At 36.8% G+C, this 22,437-nt stretch overlaps 1 protein-coding gene across 2 annotated transcripts in view; it reads left to right on the forward strand.

The window, feature by feature from the left end:
• The window catches only part of CNTNAP2 (contactin associated protein 2), a 1,030,565-nt gene that overhangs the window by 674,398 nt on the left and 333,730 nt on the right, over nt 1–22,437 (forward strand). For both annotated transcript variants that reach the window (XM_032681831.1, XM_032681841.1), the window contains one exon: nt 19,883–20,002. In XM_032681831.1, coding sequence (XP_032537722.1) covers nt 19,883–20,002 — 120 coding nt within the window. The remainder of the gene's footprint in view (nt 1–19,882; nt 20,003–22,437) is intronic.

Below are 22,437 nucleotides of genomic sequence, written 5' to 3' on the forward strand. Positions count from 1 at the left end.
GTAACTCCATAGCTGATTGTAATGAGTTTGAGTTTTGCTGAACTTAAAGGAACAAGATAATTCTGTATTACTGAAGGGTTTTTTTCAGTGAATTGATTTTGCTTTGGTCAGGTAATTCAACACTTTCCTGAGCTTTTGACCTGAAACAAGGCAAAGCTTTGCAGCTTTGACTGAATTTCAGATTGCGGTTTTAGGTTCCTTTGAAGTTGAAATTCAAAGACAAATTCAAGGGATGAACTCCTTGAAGTGAAACAGAGAAAAATGTTTGCATGAAAACCTTATGAATCAAAATGACTTCATTTCACACAGGTCTGACCATAACATATTTATAGTATGATAGTGAAAACAAAAATTAGTCTAGAGAGATAGAGAAATATGGGGCTTAGACATGCTAGGAACTATAAACCAAAAATAAACAGCTAAAGAAGGAAAAATTCCTAATAAATAAATCTGAAATAAAAACTGAAAATCTTATTATCTCTCCAGTTGTGTAAATCAACTACACTTGTTTGATATTTTAAGATTATGAAATAGTTTGCTTTTCAGAATATGACATTCTTACAGGAAAGCTCTTCACCTTTCAGAGACACACCAGACACTCCAAGCTCTGTGTCCACTATCTTGTTATTTGTCAGAGGCTTAAACTGCCATTCAGAGGAAATGATAATTTGTTTCATCCTGCTACAGCTGGGTCCCTGGAGCTCAATGGTGAATTAACCAAAATACTGGAAAGTTCTCTCTCTCAGTACGTGGTAAATACCCTGAGAATCTACCTGGTTTCTTTCAGCAAACAGATATTCATGCCCAGGGAAATACTGTGGCCTGGCAGATATCACACTAGAGCATTGATTTCATTAGACAATACTAAAAGATAAATGAATGTATTTACTTAAAAATCATGATTTACAGTGATAAAACATTTACAAAATTATTTTAAAATTAATTATTAGTGTTATAGTTAACAGCAAGGATCATTCTTACTGCTTTATTTATCAGCTATATTTTAAGCCCTGACTAATTGATATTTAAGCCTAGCAAAGGCTGACCTGCCCATGCAGAGTTCTTAGAGCAATACTTTTCTAAAGTCTAGTGGTAAATGGTTCCTGAAACCTTTGAGAACAGGAACTCATTTTCCTTGTTACTTCTCTTTTCCATTATGATCTTTGGGTAACACTGCTCTGTTGCATTTTGCATGAGTTATACATCTAGTTTTAGGCTCTAATGTTCTTCTGGTGTTTACAACCTCTTTAATACAGAGTGGTATAAATTGTCCTGTATCAGGATAACTAATCATGCAAGTTTCTTTGTCTCAGATTTTTAATATACAGGTCAATGCGTGCTTTCTTTAGAATCTACATGTAAAAGAAACATATGAAAGGGCTTACAGAGTATACCACATCTATGATATACCTTCCACCTCCTGCGTAAATTTGTTAGATTAAGGAAAAGGCCAGAAGCACCTTGTTTGATCATATTTGCCTTCTCCTAATAGTTTCCACTAGGAAAAATATTCAATTTACACGTAAAGATTAGTCTTTAATTATCACAGAATCACAGAATAGCTCGGGTTGGAAGGGACCTTAGATTTCTTCTACTTCTAACCCCTCTGCCATGGGCAGGGACACCTTCTGCTAGAGCAGGTTGCTCAGTACCCCATCCAACCTGTCCTTGAACACTATCAGGGATGTGGTATTCACAGCTTCTCTGGCAACCTGTTATAGTATCTCACCACCCTCATAGTAAAAAGTTCTTCCTAATATCCCTTCAAAACCTGCTGGCTTTCAGTTTAAAGCCATTCCACCTTGTCTTACTACTACAAGCCCTCCTAAAAAGTCCCTCTCCAGCTATCCTGTAGGCCCCTTCAGATACTGAAATGATTATAAGGTCTCTCAGGAGCCTTCTCTTGTGAGAGACAAGTTCTATTATTCTTTAATTTGACCTCCAAACAAACACTGTCCTTACTTTTACAGCTGTAGAGATTCCTTCAGAAATATTGGACAGGAGATCTTCAGCTAGTCCATAGCAGTGGCTACCATCCAGATCACAGTCTGTTGACTGTTAGTTCTGTAAAAGAGTAGGAGAAAGACAACCTTGCATACTCTTGTCACTAGAAGCAGCAGTAACTACATTGGAATATACAGAGGATGCAACTCTGCTGAGAAAGAATATAAGTAACTTTTACATTTTTTAAATTGACAATTTGCTGTGTTTTCAAAATGAATATTTGAAACAATATAGTGATTCTTAGTTTCCATAAAAGAGAACTTGACCTCCGAATTCTCTGTCTGTCTCCTCATAGTTTGTTGAAATAAACATTACCTATATTTTGGAATCTGATTCAAAGTTAATGAGGAATAAAGCTCTAATCTCCTCTAAGTAAAGTAGTTTCCAGGAGGTGAATTAATTCTGCATTCAAACTCATCAGCTCAGATGTGTGAACAATGCTGATCTTGGAGAAATAGAGGGGAAATGTGAGCTAAAATTTCTAGAAAGAGTCTTTAGTTCTCTTCTGCTGTTAGCATCCTTTGAGAAAGAACTTTCAACAACTGATTGTTCTCTGCCAGGGATGTCAGTATCATTTTATTCTTCTCCTCCTTTTGCACATTCTGTATCTGAAGTAATCAAATGTTCAAATTTGATACATGCTTTGCAAAACCTCTTTTCTTAGATGTTTGTCTTTTCTGTTGAGAATAGAGATTCTCAAAGTCTGTTTATAAAGAAACTACTTTTTATTTACAGAAGTTTATTAAAAGGATTGTATAAGCAATAACTTACAAAAGAGACTAATCTCTTTTTTTCAATAATGCTTTTCAAAAGAATTATCATCATAATTTATAATAGTCTTTGTGGATTCATCTTCTATTATTTATTACATGTTTTCAAAGGATTTAACGTAAAGCATTTCTTTTCTAAGGTTGGAGACTATTATTACATTATCTCTTTTTTTTATTAAAATGTAGTTTTAAAACAACACTGAAGTTTTTGTTTAGTCCTCACGTGATTTTTCCTGTGAAACATATAAGCCCATATTGCTGCATTTTTCATATGTTTCTGTAAAACTGGAAAAGAAAAGCTTTGTACTCTGTAAATATTGTTTTTTTCAGTTTGGAGATGCTGCAGTTTTTTTGTTTTGAATTTCAATATTTGTTTAAAAATCAGATTGTTCTTAGTTTCAGTGCTATAAACTATAGCTCTTCTACTACTAATTTATTATCAGTTGAGCTGAGAACTGCTCTGTACCAGGTGTTTATAAAATGCAGAATGTGTAATAAATTGGAAGGAACTTGCATTTTTATTGGAAGGAAATGGATGGAGTCTGTGTTCCCTACAGAAAGGTCTGCAGTTCCAAACTGAGCAATAGCATCAATAGTATTTAGTGAAGGTTAAGTGGAGAAAATGAGCATTAGGATGCAAAGCAGAATATGAATAATCAACAAGCAGTAATTACACTGAAATTAAAAAATCAGCTGGAAATAACTCTATCAGATGAGTTGTGAGAGAGGGTGTAAGGGCTGAAACTACACTTCCAGTTTTAGTTGTTTGTATAGTTGAGTTGTTCATATGCAGCTTTACATTGGAATCAAGTGTCATGAGTTTTTAAGGTAATTTCTACTAGGTGGGGTCCAGTGGAAGAACAGTATGAAGTCAGGATCTAACTCAGAGCATTTTCATTCCCTTAATTCAATGACCTAGCTAAATATTTCAAAACTAACCAAGCAACATGCCTGAATTGCATCCTGTGTTTGGAAAAATTAGTATTAGCTGAGTTTTTGCAGGTTACTGTAACCGTTCTCTAATGTTGTTCAGAAAGCACAATGAAATATTGTTTCCAGGGGGCAGTTAAAAGAGAACATGTAATTAACAATAGATAACTTTAAAGCAGCTCATGTATGCCATAAAATCAAAGCCAGAATTAATCTTAACCTGAAAAGAATTCTGCATATAAAGACTTCAAAATTAATTAGCTTTATCTTAAACTTTTCCATTAAGACAATCTAACATATTACAGACTTCACTGTTAATGCTTCTGAGCAATTAAAGTTTTTTAAGGTACTAATATTAAATCCCGTTGGCAGCCATTAGACAGAAAAAACATGTTTTGAAGTCACTATAATCCTAGTTTCCTCAGATGTGAGAAAATGAAGTTAATGCAAATATCAACTGCTAAAGAAGTAACATAGTTGAAGTAATGAGAACTTCTTCGGATATATGCAGACATATTTTTATCTGTCCACATGTAATTTTTAAATTTTTTTTTTTCTAAAAATTCAAATAGGGGAACATATACTGAGTTTAATTATGCTTGCCATTAAAAGACACTATGTACCAGTGGATAACCAGACATTATCCAGGGTTTGTAGCATTCCCATGTACATCACCTAAAGCAGAAAGATTTCATAAATTCTACATTTGTAATGAATTTTACCATGTGTTGAAGGCCATATAATCAATCAGATAGGACTGTGGACTGAGAAATTTTTTTTTTACTAAATGGAGTGAAACCCTGAGATACTTCTGGTGCTTTGTATATAATTTGCCTTAATACCTAGTATAACAATGCTTATCTTTATAACCTTAAGTGTATGGGTCTCAGAGTAAATAAGCATAGAGATAATTATTGTCAGTCTTCTTATGATACTTCTCTTTGGATTATATATTTCAGGTTGTGGAGTTTTTGATACAGCTTGATTCCTGTTTATGCACACTACCTTTCTCTAATATCATAATATTTTTTTCAGTATACTGTAATGTGGATTTATGGCAGCTGTACGTGCCCTCCTTAAGAATCACTTGTCCACATTGACCCTTTTCATTCAAAGGCAAGAGCTGTGGTGGTTTTTTGTAGTTTTAGTCTGGTGGGGTTTTGAGTTTTATTTTCCTTCTTAATATGCTGTAATTTAAATGAGAGATAAAGGAGGGAAAGTTTTAGGACAAAAATCTGTTGGCAAAAGTAGTTGCTTGGTATCAGTCATGCTTCATAACTATTGCTTTAAAATTTTACCTTAGGTAGGATAGTCAAGAGTTATCTTGGCTTGACAAGTCTTTCAGCAGAAGTAATAACAGGTTAGTTGAACTCTTTAAATATTTTACGGAAGCCTGAGGAATCTTCCATCTATGTTTCCTTTCGGCTAAGTTTATGAAAACATGGAAGATGCTACTGTTTCATAAATAAAGTTTGTGTTAATATTAGTAGAAATACTGAAACATGTTGAGGTAGTTTGTAGTTTCTCATTTTCTCAGTAAAAGTCTTAACTATACAACTTAAATGTACATAAGTACTTAGCTTTGTATCTAACATTATTAATTTTATTTTACCTGAAGCATGCAGTCTTTAATTCTAATCTTGCAAATTTTTAAGCCCATGTATCCCTATGTAGCTTTTATGTCAGCTCATTTATCACATCCATCTTCCCTAATGACCTAATCACTTGTGTAGAAAACTTTAAATTTTCTTGTAACTGTGGTTGTCGTACTTTATATGATGTTTTCAGTATACTTTTAGGTTCAGAAGGCATTTGTAGATGCTCTAAAACAGAGAGGAAAACATAATGTGCTGTTTGCCATTTTTTTTCTTTATATCTGCCACTGTTATTTCAGAGCACTAAAAATATCACTGAATTTCTCAGACTGATGCTTGGGTTAACTGAGCTACAAGAACTTGTTTTGCGTTTCTGAAAATCTTGACTATGCCTCTCCCTTTCAAGCCTCTTCTGTTTCCCCCATATTAATGTTTCTCAATGTCTTTGTGGTTTCCTGTCAACTTCAAAAGTTTGTTTCCTCCTTTCATAATTCTTTCTCTAGTCATCTGCTCTGATTATTTTCTTCTTCACTTAGTCTTTGTTTTCTTCCAGCAGCTTGGATGACCATCATCAAACACATTTTACAGGTTAGAAAGCTCTACTGGGCAGAAGCTGGGAGCTGCAGCAAGGTCTTGATCACTTGAACTGCTTGTCAAGCAGAATGTTACTGATCACAGAGAAGGGACATGTGTTGAATATCAGTGTAGCTGAGTAAAGCCCAGAGAATAAGGGCTCTGTAAAGAGTTAATTGCAACCGTAGGAGGAATGATTACAGGAGACAAATCTTACATTCTGACCTAATATGCTTCTTGAAAAGCATATACTGTGCAATACTTTCTGCTAGAAGAAAACATATGACAGATTGAACAACCCAAAAGAGGTGATGCTCTTGCAGCTCGATAAACCCAGATCCGACTAAAGATGTATTCCCAGCAGTCATGTGTGCATAAAACACATATGGCCGGTTCTACAGATTACAGACATGGACAGCACCAATGGCCTCACCCTGCTTCCCAATCTGGCTAAGGAGGATCAAAGCCTACTAGAATGAGTATATGTACATATGTACGTAGTGGATCCGCCCCACAGCAGGGCTCAGGCTCTCAGTCTGCTCAGTAGCAGACTTTGATCCCAGTTTCCCCATTTTTTTGTCACCTGGACATACAACCTCTGGGACAGCAGTTCCACTCTAGTTACTGGTACAGGCCATTTTATGCACACACATTCAGAGGTGGTCAGGATGTTCCAGATCCCCACATATAACCCTCCCTTAGGAACACCCAAGTGCTCTCACCTCTGAAGATGATCCTTAGAGAACTGTTCATCCCTGCTTGCTCCTGGGCCACCTCACCTGTTTGTTGGCTAGTACAGCTTGCTCATCGCTAGCCATCACACACTGTCACACCTGCACTTGCTTCAGTGGCCAGCACCATGGACAGAGTGGCCCTCCAGCCTGTGATCTGACTCCACCTGCTGTCATCCACACCTGCATACTCACACATTTGCACACAGGACCCCCTTGCCCAGGGGTATATAGAGAGGAATTTAATAAGAAAGCAGGATAGACTGTGCTGATCAGATGCAGGATACAACCAGAGAAGCATACTGACCAGATCACCATTTACATTTACACTTACCCTTTTTTTTTTTCTACTTTTTTCTCCTCCAAATCACCTAACACTCTCTCTTTTTCTGCCTGTAGTTCCATCCCTAAATATCCTATAAGTCCTGTGCAATTCTGAGCTATGTTTTCCATGCTGGACAATCACCAACCACATGAAGTTCAACAAGCAAAAGTGCCAGATTCTGCACCTGGGATGGTGCAACCCTAGATGTACATATAGACTGGGGAATGAGATACTGGAAAGCAGCACAGAAGAAAGGGATGTGAGGGTCCTGGTCGACGGCAAGTTGAATATGAGTCAGCAGTGCCCTGGCAGCCAGGAGGGCCAACCGTGTCCTGGGGGGCATCAGGCAAAGCATCTCCAGCTGGACAAGGGAGGTGATTTTCCCACTCTGCTCTTCACTGGGGTGGCCTCACCTTGAATATTGTGTGCAGTTTGGGCACCACAATACGAGATATTAAGCTGTTAGAGAGCGTCCAGAGGAGGGCCACGAAGATGGTGAAGGGCCTTGAGGGGAAGCCATATGAGGAGCAGCTGAAGTCACTTGGTCTGTTCAGCCTGGAAAAGAGGAGACTGAGGGGAGACCTTGTTGCAGTCTATAACTCCTCGTGAGGGAAAGAGAAGAGGCAGGCACTGATCTCTTCTCTATTGTGACCAGTGACAGGACCAAAGGGAACAGCCTGAAATTGTGTCAAGGGAAGTTTAAGTTAGATATTAGAAAAAAGTTAATCACCCAGAGGGTGGTTGGGTGCTGGAACAGGCTCCCCAGGGAAGTGGTCACAGCATGAAGTCTGGCAGAGTTCAGGAAAAGTTTGGATGATATGCAAGGCACATGGTGTGACTCTTGGGGATGGCCCTATGCAAGGCTAAGGGTTGGACTCAATCCTTTTGGGTCCCTTCCAACTCAACATATTTTGTGATTCTGTGCTAATTCTACTCCAAGGTAGCAACCCCTTTAGTCTGAAAGGTGTTAGGGAGAGCTGTTACCAAATGGCTCATGATGATGGGCTCCATGCCCAGACACTGGAGCTGAGGCTGTGCCTCAGACAGGTTGTTTGTATCCTTGATTTGGGCCCTCTCTGGGCTTGCGCAGATGGGCCTTTAACGGGCTGATAGCTCCTGTGGTGGACCTGGGAACAGCCTGACAGGGTATTATTTGGGCTTCTCTTCTGCCATTTGTTCTCTGAGCTCCTTTGTAGGTGTGCAGATGGGTGTTTTTCCAGAGAAACTGGCACTTTCTCCATATTCTCATTCCCTCAGTAAATAGTCTAAATTAATACTCTACAATGCTCCTATTGAAACAGATAGCTACCAAAGAGAGTGTGTGCCAACCAGGGCAACCTCAAAGGTACCCATCTAACATCTTACTAATTTCACAGTTCATCCATTATGTGAAAAAGATGTGAAAATTATTTCCAGTAAGTTGCCAGGACACAGTCATTACCAATTGAAAGCACTGGAGAGAAAGCATGAAAAAAGGGGATATGGAGCAGATGTTTCTGTTGATATTTTTATGTCAGTTAAAATTGTTGGCATTGCAAGTTGCTTAGTGATTAATGGAAATGACAAACATGATGCATTGGTTCTGAATTGGTGTCATGTTGATAGAGGACATTTTGATTGAGATAATGTAAATGCTGATATGAGCATTTGTTTTCATAATGTTTCAGTTCTTTTCTATTGGTGGAAATAAGTGCTCAGCTCCTCTGGAAAACCCACTATTTAGTTAGGTGTCTGTCAGTCTGTGTGTATAGGAATGTTTTTGTAAGTAAACTACTGTTTGTTGTTGTGGTTTAGTTGTTTGGGTTTTTTTCACACATAAGCCTTTAATATGAGACTTTAAAAACTCTAATATTATTTCACCAGTTATTGGTTCTGTTTTGTTTTGCTTTGTTTTTCCAATACTCTGAAGTTTTACTCAAGTAAATCTTGTATTCAGGAAGTATAGCCTAGAAAGGTACCATATTTACCTTCACAGGATTGCTGGTTATCAGAAGATCAGATACAAAAATACTTAGGGATCTGGGGTGGGGAAAAGGAGGGAAAGGGACAGGAAATGATGTCTAGTCTCTTTTAAAGCTATGTAGTGAGGATATCTCCATGTGCAGTTGAGTGTTATTTAACACTGATTAGGAAGTTCAGATCAAATGCTGTTATATCCAAGGCAGGGAAGAACCAGCACAAACTTGGTGAGGGAAAATACTTTGGCTGATTCTGCATCTTTGCTATTTGCAGCCACTTACAGATATCTTGTATTAAAATAAGATTCCTGATATTCAGTAACATTGACCTAAATTTACTGGAATTATCTCCCGTACTTTGGCCTTTGTATCATTTTCTGAGGTTTTCAGAACCTCTGTTCGCTGTAGAGAATAACCAACGATTTGTATTACACAGCTGGGAAACTGTAAATCCAGGCCTATACCTTGTCTCTTCTCCTTTCCATTGCCCTAGCAATACAAAGTGGGAATTGGAGCAGAAATCACACTTTTCTTTCAGGGTATGGATTTTTCAGAATTAGTTTTTATACAAACCTTGAAGCCTTTTGCATGGAAGAGAAGGATAGGAGGGAAGAAGGGGACAAGATGATATTGACAGTGTTCCTATTGCCTCCCAGCTGGACAAGGCTCAAATGAGCTCCAGGCAGCTCTGAAGCTTTCTGTGGCTGGGCCTCTTGGAAGACCAACAAAGTATGGTGAATATCTATGAGTTTCTTTGACAATCTGCCCTTCTCAGATTCAGGGCCAAGTAATGAATTACAGCTACACAAATGTGTAACACTACCCAGATTTAAAATGAGAGTGTACCTTACATGGAGATGTTTGACATGACTTGAAGTTCTCTCTTTTAATCCTGAACGTGTTTATTTCAGTTACAAAGAAACATGTTAGAATGTAGGGCAGGTATTTTTGGTTGTTTTTTTTTTTTTTCATTTTGTTTTTTGTGTGTATATACCCTTAAATGACTTAATTCACAAAAGCACCTTGTTAAAAATTGGTGTGTAATTATACTTCTTTCTTGTGAAGTCTGTAGGCTGACACTGTTACAAGGATGCTAATTGCCTAATCTATGGCTCCTAATTTAAAATCACTGTTAAATTTGTTTAAAAATCCATTTTGGATCAGCCATTTAGGTTTAAATTAATCTCCCTTTGCCCCACCCCCCCGCCCAAAGCAAAGAATGAAGTAAGCACCTTTGGTTTTGCCATAAATTGGATGTTTTTATCTGTATTTGTAGCAAATTCCAGGTTACACTACTATGTGGTAACTCAAATTGTAGTTTTCACCCCTAAACCAGTAATTTTGTTTATTATCCCAGTGGCAAATAAACTCATGCTCTCTTTCTCATTCTGATGGCAAAACCTCTGCTTTGTTCCCTTTGTTACCACAATGGTAATTGTCATGTTTATCACTGACATAAATGAGCCTAGAGTCAACTTGACACAAATTTGCCAAATTTCCATATAACAGTATTTTTATTTTTACTGCTTTATCATTTTCTCTCTGTTTCTGCAGGGTGTATTCGAATAGTACACTAATGATGAGAACCCTTTATAAGTTAATTATCTCACAGTAGAAGGCAGAGGGAGAGTGTGAAGCAGATATAGGAGCTTTCAGAAGGCTGAAGCTTAGACCAATGGCAGTGGGAAGCAGGCTTATGCTCAGTCACAAAGGAGTTTTGTTGTTATAAAGTTTTAGTGCCATGACAACCAGTGCAACCATGGACTGAAATGAATACTAGTCCAGCCATAAAGTACTGAATTTCCTTCTGTTAGTTTACCTTCCCAACTAATTAAAAAAAAGTGTCTGCTTTTATAGTTTTTCGTTTATATAGTACATGACTTATAAGTATATAATATATGTATACTATTATTTGTATATATATCAAACCTAACAACGTTTTTCCTCTTGGAAGCTATCTGAAGGATTTTGAGGTGCAAAGGAAGGACTATGCTTAGAAGTTGTTAACCAACTGTAGAAATAATGTTTGAGGAAAACTGCTGGTTTAGTTTTGCATGTTTTGTTTTTTGGCGGTTTTCTGTTTGTTGGTTTTTTTTTTTAATTCAATTTTGTAGAAGTGGGATTTTTGGATGGCTTATTTACCTTGTACTTCATAGCTTATGATTCTGTGAATAAAGAAAACGTTATTTGGGAATGAATTAACAGAAGTATAACTTGTGGAATGTGCAAATTAATCCCACTGTTCTGGGCATTGTCCACTTTCATGTGCTGAACTTCATGAAAATTGGACAGCCCAGAGCAGAGAAAGAAGAAGAATTTAGCACCTAGAAAACACAACCAGTGGTCAAAATTAGCAAACTTTGCCTTTTAACGTAGAGGTGAGATTCATGTCAGCAAATAGACAAAAGATAGCTGCAAGGAGGAGGGATGTAAATTATTCTCCAAATTAATAGTATATAGAAAGAGAAATTATGAGTTTAAATTGCATCAAAGTAGCTTCACACTGTGGAGAGTGGGAGAAATGCTGATGCTGGAGGGCTGGTGGAGCTCTAGGCTGCCTTGATGTGTTGAGGAATTTACATAATTTTGAACAGGAGCATGTCAGGAATGATACATGGATGTAATTTAGCCTTTTTGGGAGGTAGATTAGATTGTCTTTGAGATTCATCACAGCCATGTGATTCTGTTGTTATACTAATTACAATCATGAAAAAGATTCTGCTTTTTGTCTCAGCACTTACTGCTTTAAATATAATTTGAGGAATTGAACTACCTTTTCCCTCAACATCTTGTAGAATAATGGAGAATTTATTTAATGTGATGCTGAGAGTAACAGAATTAAACCTTTAAGCTTTAAGTTAACTTGTATTTGAACTGTCATGAGTAAAACAGTTGTATGGTATATGAAAGATTGTTACTAATCTCACATGGCGACAGTGAAAGGATGAAGCTTTGAGCTCCTAATATTCATGTGTTTGTCCCAGCTAACTGTGAGAGTAAACCAAGTAACCCAGATGAACGTAACCCAGAAAAAAACAAACGAATCTCAGTTTCACTGTAACAGTATGAGAACATGCCAGGGATTGGTCTTGTTTGTGCTCTTGGGATTACAGTGCCTCAGTTCAACTTCCAGCTGTGGTGGTAACCTAGTCATGGCTGAGAAATAGTTCTTGATCTTGGTTTCACTGCAACTGGAAAAATTATGCATATGCCCTGTCAAATACAGCTGTGATTTGGTGGACTTGTTCATGGTACCTTCCCATTTGTCCCAGTTCTCTTATTTAGAGTGAAATTTTCCAATTGCTTAATGACATTTATGGGTGAAAATTGCATTTTTGCTGAATGGTTGTTCATGTATAGCAACATTTCTTTAAAAGTAGAAGAAAATTAATATTTTTGCAGATGCAACATGAGCATACAAATTGTAAGTAGTACTGTCAGGAGTTTAGAGGTTTTAATTTATTTGAATTTTCAGTTATACGTGAAGCCAGGAGATGCAGGATTTCTGTTTTCCATTGTCTTTAATTTTGATATTGCATTGGCAAGGGCATGTCACTTTTGGACACTTCATTATTCCTTAGGTTTTGCCTGGATGGAAGTAGTTTGGTTGTAATTAAATGCACTGTAACTGAATCTAGAATTTTTGTAGTTCTTTAGAAAGAAATTTCTGGAATTCTTTAGCATCACAGTAGATCCATTTCCAAAACAAACAAAAAACCAAACAAAAAAAACAAACCAAACAAACAGAAACAAACAAACCCCACAAACCAAACCAACCAACCAAACAAACAAAAAAACCCCCCAAAATTTCCTAAAGTTACTTTAAATCTCAAAATTAATCTTTTCATGTGCAGATCATGTTTAGGATGTGCATAAAGCTGTAGCTCACTGAGAAACTCAGTTTACTTCCTGGATGTGAACTTCACTGCAGTTGCTGACATGTTCAGGTGCAGTTTCCAAGTGCTCATAGACTGGGCACAGAAACTCAGTATTGCAGCCAGCCAAGTGTTCTGGCATCTTCCTACTGCTCTGGGATGTCAACGTGAGCAGCCACGGCTGGCTGCTTCCTGGGTTGTGAAGGCCAGGAGCCTTGAAGGTCTTACTAGAGCCTTATACTTTACTTAAAGTTCTGCTTCCTGTGCTTTTTCTCATTAAGGTATCCTAATTCTACAGGGCCATCCTAGCTGCAAGTATCTGTAATTTAATGGTGCAGCTTGTGGTGAACAACTCTTGGCTGGATATCCACCTTCTGGGTGTGCAGAAATTACTCTCTCTAAGAGTCCATCATAAATTTAGTTTGAAAAACTAAATGATGTTGTAAGAAGTTTTGTCTAGTTAGGATTTTATGTTTGTTCCTCCTTACCACCTACTTTTGTTTAGGGAAGGGTGTTATTTTAGCAAATATTTTGAAGATACTTTTAAATCAAGAAGGACTTTTGGAAAGGGCTCTTTGGTGGTATACAGAAACTAGACCAGGTGTTTTATTGTATTATTGTGTAGCAGACAAAAATAGCAAGGAAAAAAATCCCAAAACAGAAGTCTTGGTTACCTCAGAATCCTCTCTGTACAGGATCAGATTGCATTTGATGTCTTTAACATGTCGGAGCTCCTTTTCAGATGAGTGTGCCTACACCTAGAAAGAAATTGAAGTGTGTTGAAACTGCTCAAAGAATTTTAGATACATGTGCAGTTCTGTATCAGAATGGTGATGATTTCATCTTCACTTTTAGTTTCTTCCTTCTGTCACTATTTGACTGATGAGGGTGATTCTCCTTGGTTTTTGATTTACAATTAACTTTAGATTTCATCTCTCCTAGCTGAAGGTGTTAGGACCTTCTGTAAACTGACAACCTTAAAAGGCAGACGTTTCCAACTGCATTTACTTTTGCAACAGCAAATAAACAAAGGCACCCCTAACATTTTGGAACCTGGTAAAAGATATTTACATTTAAAACTCATTATAATCAATATATATTAAGTTATGGTTCTGCTAATGAGTAAAGATTTAGTTAAACTTTCAGCTATTTTTTATATGAAGGATAAGTACAATAATTTATTATTACAAACAAAAGAAACTAGTTTGCAATGCAGAACATTTTTGAGAGAGTACATCTATACAGTATGAATTTCTAGCAATGCTTCCATCTTGAAGTCATATCTGAAAGGGTTACCTCTCACAGTATGAGATGTAAAAGTAGATATTTGTTCACACTTGGTTTTGGCTGACTTTAACAACATGTTCTTATTCTAAGTTAACTAAAACTGGAAACTGAACTTTTGACTTTATTTTAATTTTCCTGGTTTTAGGCATACCAATAATGAGTTCCAAATTACCGAAGTTTTATACTCAGACTTTAAAAAACTGGTAGATAGGTTTGGTTCTGACCATTGCAGCCATAGTCCTACCGACTAACAAGAACATTGAAGTAGTGTTGCATCATATTGGCTTTTTGTGAAGCTTTTAAAAAACTTTTATAATAAACACGAGGTAGTAGAGAAAACCAGCAGCTTCAAGTATTCTTTCTGTCAGAATACAAAAGGGGTTTCATTTTTATATATAGCTTGCTTTGAGATATCTAGTTCTCTTAACCTATTTAAAAAAATTGTGAAAGACCCCATTTCTCTGCCAGGTAGCGTTGGAATGGATGAGGTGGGTATAGAGTTGTTGTTATGGTACTGCACAGAGAGAAACTTCTACTGACAAAGCAAAAACTTAGTGTGCATGTATTCATGCATCAAAACTAATTTTTTAAGATTTTCCATTTTTCAATTGATTTTCAGAATATATGTTTTAATAAAGCAACAGATCTTTTTATTCTTTAAAATAAACTACGGGTATGCCATTTCAGTGTGCAACTATTTCTTGAGTAAGCTTGAGGGTTTTTTCCCCCTTCCTTGTATGTTTGTGCTTTCAGCCCATTCGGGGCTCAAGAGTTGTAACCAGCTTAAGTGACAGAAATCCAAGCACCCCACAGTCTATTTCTAAGTATTTTCTAAGTTGAAAGTACTGAAGAGACATAGCTGGACTGTGTGGATCTGATGCACTGCCTATTTTTGTCACTTTTACTATTATTTAATTCAGAGAATCATAGAATCGGCCTGGTTGGAAAGGACCTCTCTGATCACCAAGTCCAACCCTTGAGTTTCTACCTAGACTAAGAAATCTAAAGAAGCTTGATGTTTCACACCAAAAGTTTTAGTGAGATTATTTTTTTAATGGTTTTGTTTTGTTTTTTTAAACTTTTTAACTTCATGTTAGAACAGAGAAAACCCTTTCAAATTTTAGCATGAAATGGATTTGGTGGTCTCAGTTTGATCTGTATTATTCAAGTGATTAAACTTTAAAAGGACTATTGGATTTTTTTGGTGCTTTTTTGTTTCTGTTTTTGATTTGTTTTTTTACATACTTTATTCCTGACTCTAAGACCTTGCATCACTGTTCTAATCAGGTTTTCACCTCTTGTGGCTTGTAGACAGTTTTTGATGCAATAAGAAAGCATGTGAAGTTAAGAGTGAAGAAGCTGTTTGTAGTGGGGGGGTGTTTCCCCCTATTCTCCTCAAAAAGAATATAAGTAACATTAAAAAAAAAAACCTAACAGACCTATACTGGATTATTAAGCTAGAATGGCTTATCTGGACACCAGGGTGCATGTGAGTTTTACCTTCAGCTTGGAAGATTTTGAGGTTTAATACTATTCTGAGGTCTCTTAGGAATACATATGCTGTGTGTTTGGACCAGCTAACCAAAGGCAAATAGATATTTTTGGCATTTACTTCTACTACCTTGAAAAGCAAAAATCTATTGCCCTTGTGTCCTCAGGTGCTGGATTTTTTGTTCATTTGTTTGTTTATGCTGAGGGGGGTTGTTTATTATTGTTTTTCTTCCCATTTCCAGAAGAAATCAAAGAAAGCAGCACTAAAAGCCCTTCTCTCTCTATCCCTCTGCCTTCTCAGTATGTAGTTGTATGCAATTATTTCTAGATATTTGCATGTGAACACTGTAAACTTTATATCCAAATCTTGTGTTTTGCTTACTGTCTTTTCTTGGCTCTGTTAATTTTTTGTGCTTCTTTATTGTAATCTTAATCAGTTTTCCTCATTTAGGGTGTTTCGATTCTGCCATGTTCTCTTCTTTGTATTCTGTTTTATTTTGTTCTGGTGTTTTAGTGTATTTGGGTCACTTCCCAAAACAATGTTCCTTAAATGTTTGTCCTTTCATCTATTCTAGGTTTTTCTGAGTTCTCAATTTCTATTTTTACTGGTCTCCTTCTGTCTTATACATTACTGGTCTTTTATGTAGAAATTTTAAAAAACAAGTAGTGAATTATAAGGTGATCCTGTGCTGTCTTCCTTTCTACATCATCTCACAGATCACAGAATCAACTAGGTTGGAAAAGATCTCTGAGATCTTTGGATCATCGAGTCCAACCTCTGACCTATCACCACCTTGTCAACTAGAGCATGGCACCAAGTGCCACATCCACTCTTTTCTTAAACGCCTCCGGGACAGTGGCTCCATCTCCTTCCTGGGCAGGCCCATTCCAGTGGCCAACCACCTTTTTGTGGAGAACTTTTTCCTAATGTCCAATCTAAACCTCCCCTGGTGCAGCTTAAGATGTTCTCCTCTTGTTCCTGTCACTAGTTGCTTGGGAGAACAGACCAACCCCCCACCTGGCTACACCCTCCTTTCAGGTAGTTTGTAGAATGATAAGGTCTCCCCTGAACCTCCTCCTCTCCAGGCTAAACAACCCCAGCTCCCTTAGCCTTTCCTCACAGAATTGTACTCCAGACCCTTCAACAGCCTCCTTGTCTTTCTCTGACACGCTTCCTGCACCTCAATATCCTTCCTAAATTGAGGGGCCCAGAGCTGGACATAGTACTTGAGGTGCAGCCTCACCGGTGCTTAGTACAGGGGAAGAATCACTTCCCTGGTCCTGTTGGCCACAACTGCTCCTGATACAGCCAGGATGCAACTGGCCTTCTTGGCCACCTGGGCACACTGCTGGCTCATGTTCAGCTTCCTGTCAGTCCAAACTCCCAGGTCCCTTTCTGCCTGGCTGCTCTCCAACCACTCTGTGCCCAGCCTGTAGTGCTGCATGGGGTTGTTGTGGCCAAAGTGTGGCCTGGCACTTGGTCTTGTTGAACCTCATCCCTTGGATTCAGCCCATCTATCCAGCCTGTCCAGGTCCCTCTGCAGCCTTCTACTCCATCTTCTACTTTGACATCTTGGTATCATGTCTTGTTTCTTCCCCTTCAGTTGCCTCTCTCTCCTGGTGCTTGCTGCTTTTGTTCTTTTGTTTATGTAAGTGGCTACTCTTTGCCATCCATAATCAACAATAAGATCTCTTTCTGACATCAGGTGTCTTCATACACCCGAATATGAACTGCTGTGTCCTATTGTATCTTAATTATCAGTTATTTGTCAGTATATGAAATTCGCTTATCCCTTTATTTTGTTCCTGTACTCCTGGAAGTATTTGTTCCTGCTCGTTGAGTTAGAACTTACCCTTTCATTTTTGTTTATTCTCCTTTATAAAGTATTAAGGCAACTACAAAAATGGCCTCGAGTTCCACCAGGGGAGCTTTAGAATTCACAAGAAAGGGGTTGTAAAGTATGGAACAGACTGCCCCGGGAAGTAGGGGGGTCATCATCCCTGAGAGTGTTTAAAAAAATGTGTGGATATGCACCTCGAGGACATGACTTGGTAAAGAACATGGCAGTGGCAATAGATTGGATGGTTGGACAAATTATCTTGAAGGTCTTTTCTGAACTTAATAATTCTATGATTCTACACATATGAACAACACTTCTCAGAAACCTATCACACACTTAAAAAGAATGCTTTTCACAAGTGAATTTATTTAGATATCCCATTCTTTGTCTTCATTTGAAGAGCAATCTTAGTTTCTGTTATTTGGTATCAACATAATATTGAAGTTTAACAAAACCTGACATTCAAAAGCAGCCTGTTCTGTGCTGTGAAACTAAATATTACCTATGTAACACTTTCTATTTTTTCCATTCCAGAAGAACAGAAAGAATGGTGTTGTATCTAAACCCTTTAATTTTCTATAAAATATTCAGTAGGGATGAGTGCCTGCTTAAACAGCATAACTTGACTTGACTTCTATATAACAGGCTTTAATGTCGTTTTCTGATTTGTAGCAGTATCTCTGTGCATAGATTGGCCTGTCATCTTGAAAGGAGCAACTTGGATAAAAATGTCATGTGGTCCTACATAAAGGTGTGAATACCAGAGACAAAGCTCCCCTAGTTTTCTGAAAGAGTTTGAAAATGAAAACACAAAATTTCTGCAAGACCATAAACAGTATCTGGTCAATTCTTGACTTGACCTGGAATGCATCTGTTAAAATTTGCAACTTGTGTCCCAGCAATTATAGATTGACAGTGCTGGTATGTTATGGTTATGTTTAGGTAGCGTGTAGAGAGTTAGAGAAATATTTCTGAACAAAATAGGTTATGAATTCCTTATGAATATCTGCATGAAGTGTCTGAAAACAGACGCCAAGTCTCCTTGATAATGAAAGAAATATTTTGGCCTTGGTTTGTGGAGAAAGGGGAAATGGCTTGGAATACTGAATGACTGAATTAAAATGTTGTCTACTTTGTACAAATTGACTTTAAATCCTGTAATGAACATATAAAACTTTCCAGGAACTTTCTCTTGTAGCATTGACAAGGAAATTATCTTTATAGATAGATATCTTTATAGACAGGTAACAGTCTTTAGCTTTGCGTTCATTCAATATCAAAATTTTGAGATTTTTTTTAATTTGTCTTTACTTCCTGTGTCTTGATAGTTGGTTAGAAGCCTTTAAATGTGTGTGTGTGTGATCAGTCATCATCATCAGAGCTCAGCAAAACAGCTCGTCCTTATTGACATTTGAAATAAAGCCAGTCTTAGCAAGGAGATTGCTTGTAAGAATTGCCAACAAATTAGATGAATTTTTAGAGTAGATATGAAAGTCTGGTTAAACAAAACATTATTTCTTTTAGCCGCTGATTGATTGATTCCAAACAAAAAAGCTTTACCATCTGGTCCTTAGAAAACAGAGCAGAATTACACATTCCTTTTAAAAATTTGATTAAAATATTTATATAATTTACCAGGGTTTTTTATGTATATAACACACCAATATATATAAATGACCAGGTTTACTTTTCCTATGCATAAAATTATTCATATTTAATGCATGTGACTGTATAAGAATCATACATTTCCAAGAAAATAGGGGCTTCCATTACAATGAATTATTATTATGCCTGAGCTATTATCATAACCCAATTTGACAAGCAGTTTTTATGACTTGAACTAGAAGGCAGTAGTCAGGAAAAATTGAAACAAACCCTCTACTAAATCAATTAAATTTTTCCAGTAAATATTGTGAAATTTCAGACCTTGCTGGAACGAGTATTAGTTATAAGGGTGTGTAATAGAATAATTACAAGAGCTGTGTAGAGATAGGTATTGCATTAATGAGAAGTTTTACAGTTTGAACTTAATGTTATTCTGAGTGGTAATAAAACATGAAAAATTCTAAAATTTACTGAGAGTCAAGTTGTAAGCTTTTTCTCTCCAAAGAAAACTAAAGTATGTTTTATCAATAGAAGTGTCTCCATTTATAATGAAAACTTAAGCCAGGGTATAAAAAAGTTGAACCAAAGTATTTTCAAAAATGGTTTAAATATACTCTTGAAAGATTTGGTTGTTCCTCCCTCCCCCCAGGTTGTTGGAATTCTCTTCCTACTCTGGCTTTCTCCCACATGTCAAAAAATGAAATGATATGCCTTAAGTTTTAATCATTCCTGCATCTTTTGGAAAGATGCTTTGTTTTCACTGAACGTCAGTGACATGACTTTAATCTCAAAGGTATAGTTCTTGATATATAAAGTAGAGTCAATTTATTGTCATTATGGATTTTTTCCCCAGGATATGAAAATCCTTATTGCTGTGTTTTGTTTTATTCATTCCAGCTATTCATGAACTCTCTTGTGAAGCATACAAACACTTGGGCAAAACTTCAAATTACTACTGGATAGATCCAGATGGTAGTGGGGCACTGGGACCTTTGAAAGTTTACTGCAACATGACAGGTAACTGCATTATATTTGCTAATTCAGTTGGTTGGAGTTTGTGTGTGTGGTTTTTGGTTTGGTTTGGTTTTAATGTAGTTGGAAGAAAGAGTCTATTCATAATTCATATTTCTTGTAAAAAAAAAAAATAATTGCTAAGAGCTTTCCATGAGAGGGATCATCAAATCTGTAGCTATCATTCAGTATGCTCTTAGAAAAGCAGTAGTTAATTCCATTTCATAAGCTTTTTTGAATTGCAGCTATCAATTAGTCTTAGTAGGTCTTTGTATCCTCAGTGGTTCATCAGTTAAAAAAAAAATAGATATGGCTATTTACAAAAACTGTTGTATATCAACATATTGAGTTCAGTAATGTCTGCGGTTCATGGGGTACTGTAGAAGCAGCTTACCACAAGAGCCAAGGAATAGAAATTAATTACAAAAGAAACAAAACATTTGAGTTTTCTTTATTGTCTGTATTTTAAACTAGATACATCCTTCTAACACCAGTTAAACTCTGGAGATCGTATATATAACTGCATTACCTTATTTTGATTTTGTCGTATGTATTGTTTTCTGCTTTTAAACATTTGCTTTGTATTCTCACAGAAAGTATCCTGTCTTAGTCATCTGCATTGCCATGCTAAGGCAGGAAAATAAGATAATTAAAATATAAGGGACAATTTTCTTCAGTGATAGTATATTATTTCTTTGTTCTGTTAATGCATGACAGTTGTCTCAGCACTTCTGATATAAAATATTGAGTAGCTGATACAACAGAAATATCCTCTGGTTTTCCCCAAATGTCTGTATAACAAGTTTAAAGTCTGGTTTTCCCCAAACGTTTTGTATAACAGTTAAACTTCATTCTTTTGCACTGGAAATGTGCATGTGAAGTCTTCAGACTTCAGCATCAGCAATGTGAAGGTGAAGACACTATCATAAAGTTGAAAGTGTCTCTGGCTTTTTAGAGATCACAATTGCTGAAGCTGCCACAGCTTTTCTGGGGGCAGAAACCCAGACACACCTGGCCTGTGGGGTGGTTTATCCAGCTCGGATGGGAGAGAGGGGGATGAATGCATGGCACATGCAGCAGACCCCAGATCAACTGCTTATAGGTAGACAGCCCTGTTGGAGACCAGAGATAATACCGCTGTTTCATGCTGCCATTAATGTATGTATTTGTATAATAATGCATACCTTAAAACAAGCCTAATCTAAACTCTGGAAGTGCTGTCAATCCTATTTGGGTTGGAGAGACTGTTCACCTGTCAAATCTGTTCTGAGACACAGGTGTAAAAGGCAGCCTTTTAGATCTTGAGCCATTAGAGCTTTTAAATCATAAGTAGCACCTTGAATTGTATCAGTAACTAGTCAGGCAGACACTGCATGAAAACAATGCCAAGAATTGCTGGTATTTAAGAGATTTCTGCTATTCAGAACTGCTGTGTTCATTGTGAGCTACAGCTTTTGGTTACTCTTCAAGGGTAGGAATGTAATTAGAAATATACCACCATGGCGGTGTCAGGGACAGGAAAATACATCCATCCAGTGCTACAGTATTGCTCATTCATGATAATGTAAATATAGAACAGAAGGTCCTAGTAGCTTATTCGACACTGTGAAATAAAAAGAGATAAGTAAAAGTAATAGTTTCATTTTACTAATGTTTCTAGTATACAAAAATTTCCAGAGTACATCAATGTGACCTTTTCCTAACCATTGCAAAATCATGAACATTACAATACATGATTTAGTGCTCTTTCCCTTCATTTGGATATGGCACATACTGTGGAAAAATACAGTTTTCTGTTTCAAATGAATTGCTCTCATCAGCAAACTCTTTGCTACGAGAAAAAGGCGTTTTTGCACTAATATCCACGTAACTATTGCAATTTTAAAAACTATTAAAATTATTTCTTCATTACAATGCCAATGACTGCAAGAAATTTGTGAAAATTGATTAGAAGTAATTCTAATCTCTGCTTCTGAAACCAAGAGTTGTTCTCAGATAGCTTAATAAAGCTCATCACCTGTGTAATACTGTGTAGTGCCTATACATTGCAACCTGCTGTAGCTTTAATTGTCTTTTAATTAGTGGTCACCTGAGGCACTGAAGATGGGACGGTAGAGAACTACATTTTTAGGAGAAATTTCACAACACCCTAAACCTTTTTCTGAATCTATATAGAGTATTATTATCAGCAACATGTGTACTAGGGAAGGGACAGAATGAGCTTACTTGAGGACTTCACTTGCTTCATCAATAACACAATTCTGTAGAACTCTGTAGCAATGGTCCATATCTTTTCATATAACAAAAAGCATATTAGATTAAGAGCAGAATTCTCAAATAATTTTAGTATCAAACTTGTGCAGGTTTATGGTATTACTAGCACTATATTTGAAAAAGAACTTAAACTAGCTGAATTACAATTGATTCTTTTTTCATGACCA

Source organism: Chiroxiphia lanceolata, chromosome 1, assembly GCF_009829145.1.
Source record: "Chiroxiphia lanceolata isolate bChiLan1 chromosome 1, bChiLan1.pri, whole genome shotgun sequence".
In the NCBI taxonomy this organism is placed as follows: domain Eukaryota; kingdom Metazoa; phylum Chordata; class Aves; order Passeriformes; family Pipridae; genus Chiroxiphia; species Chiroxiphia lanceolata.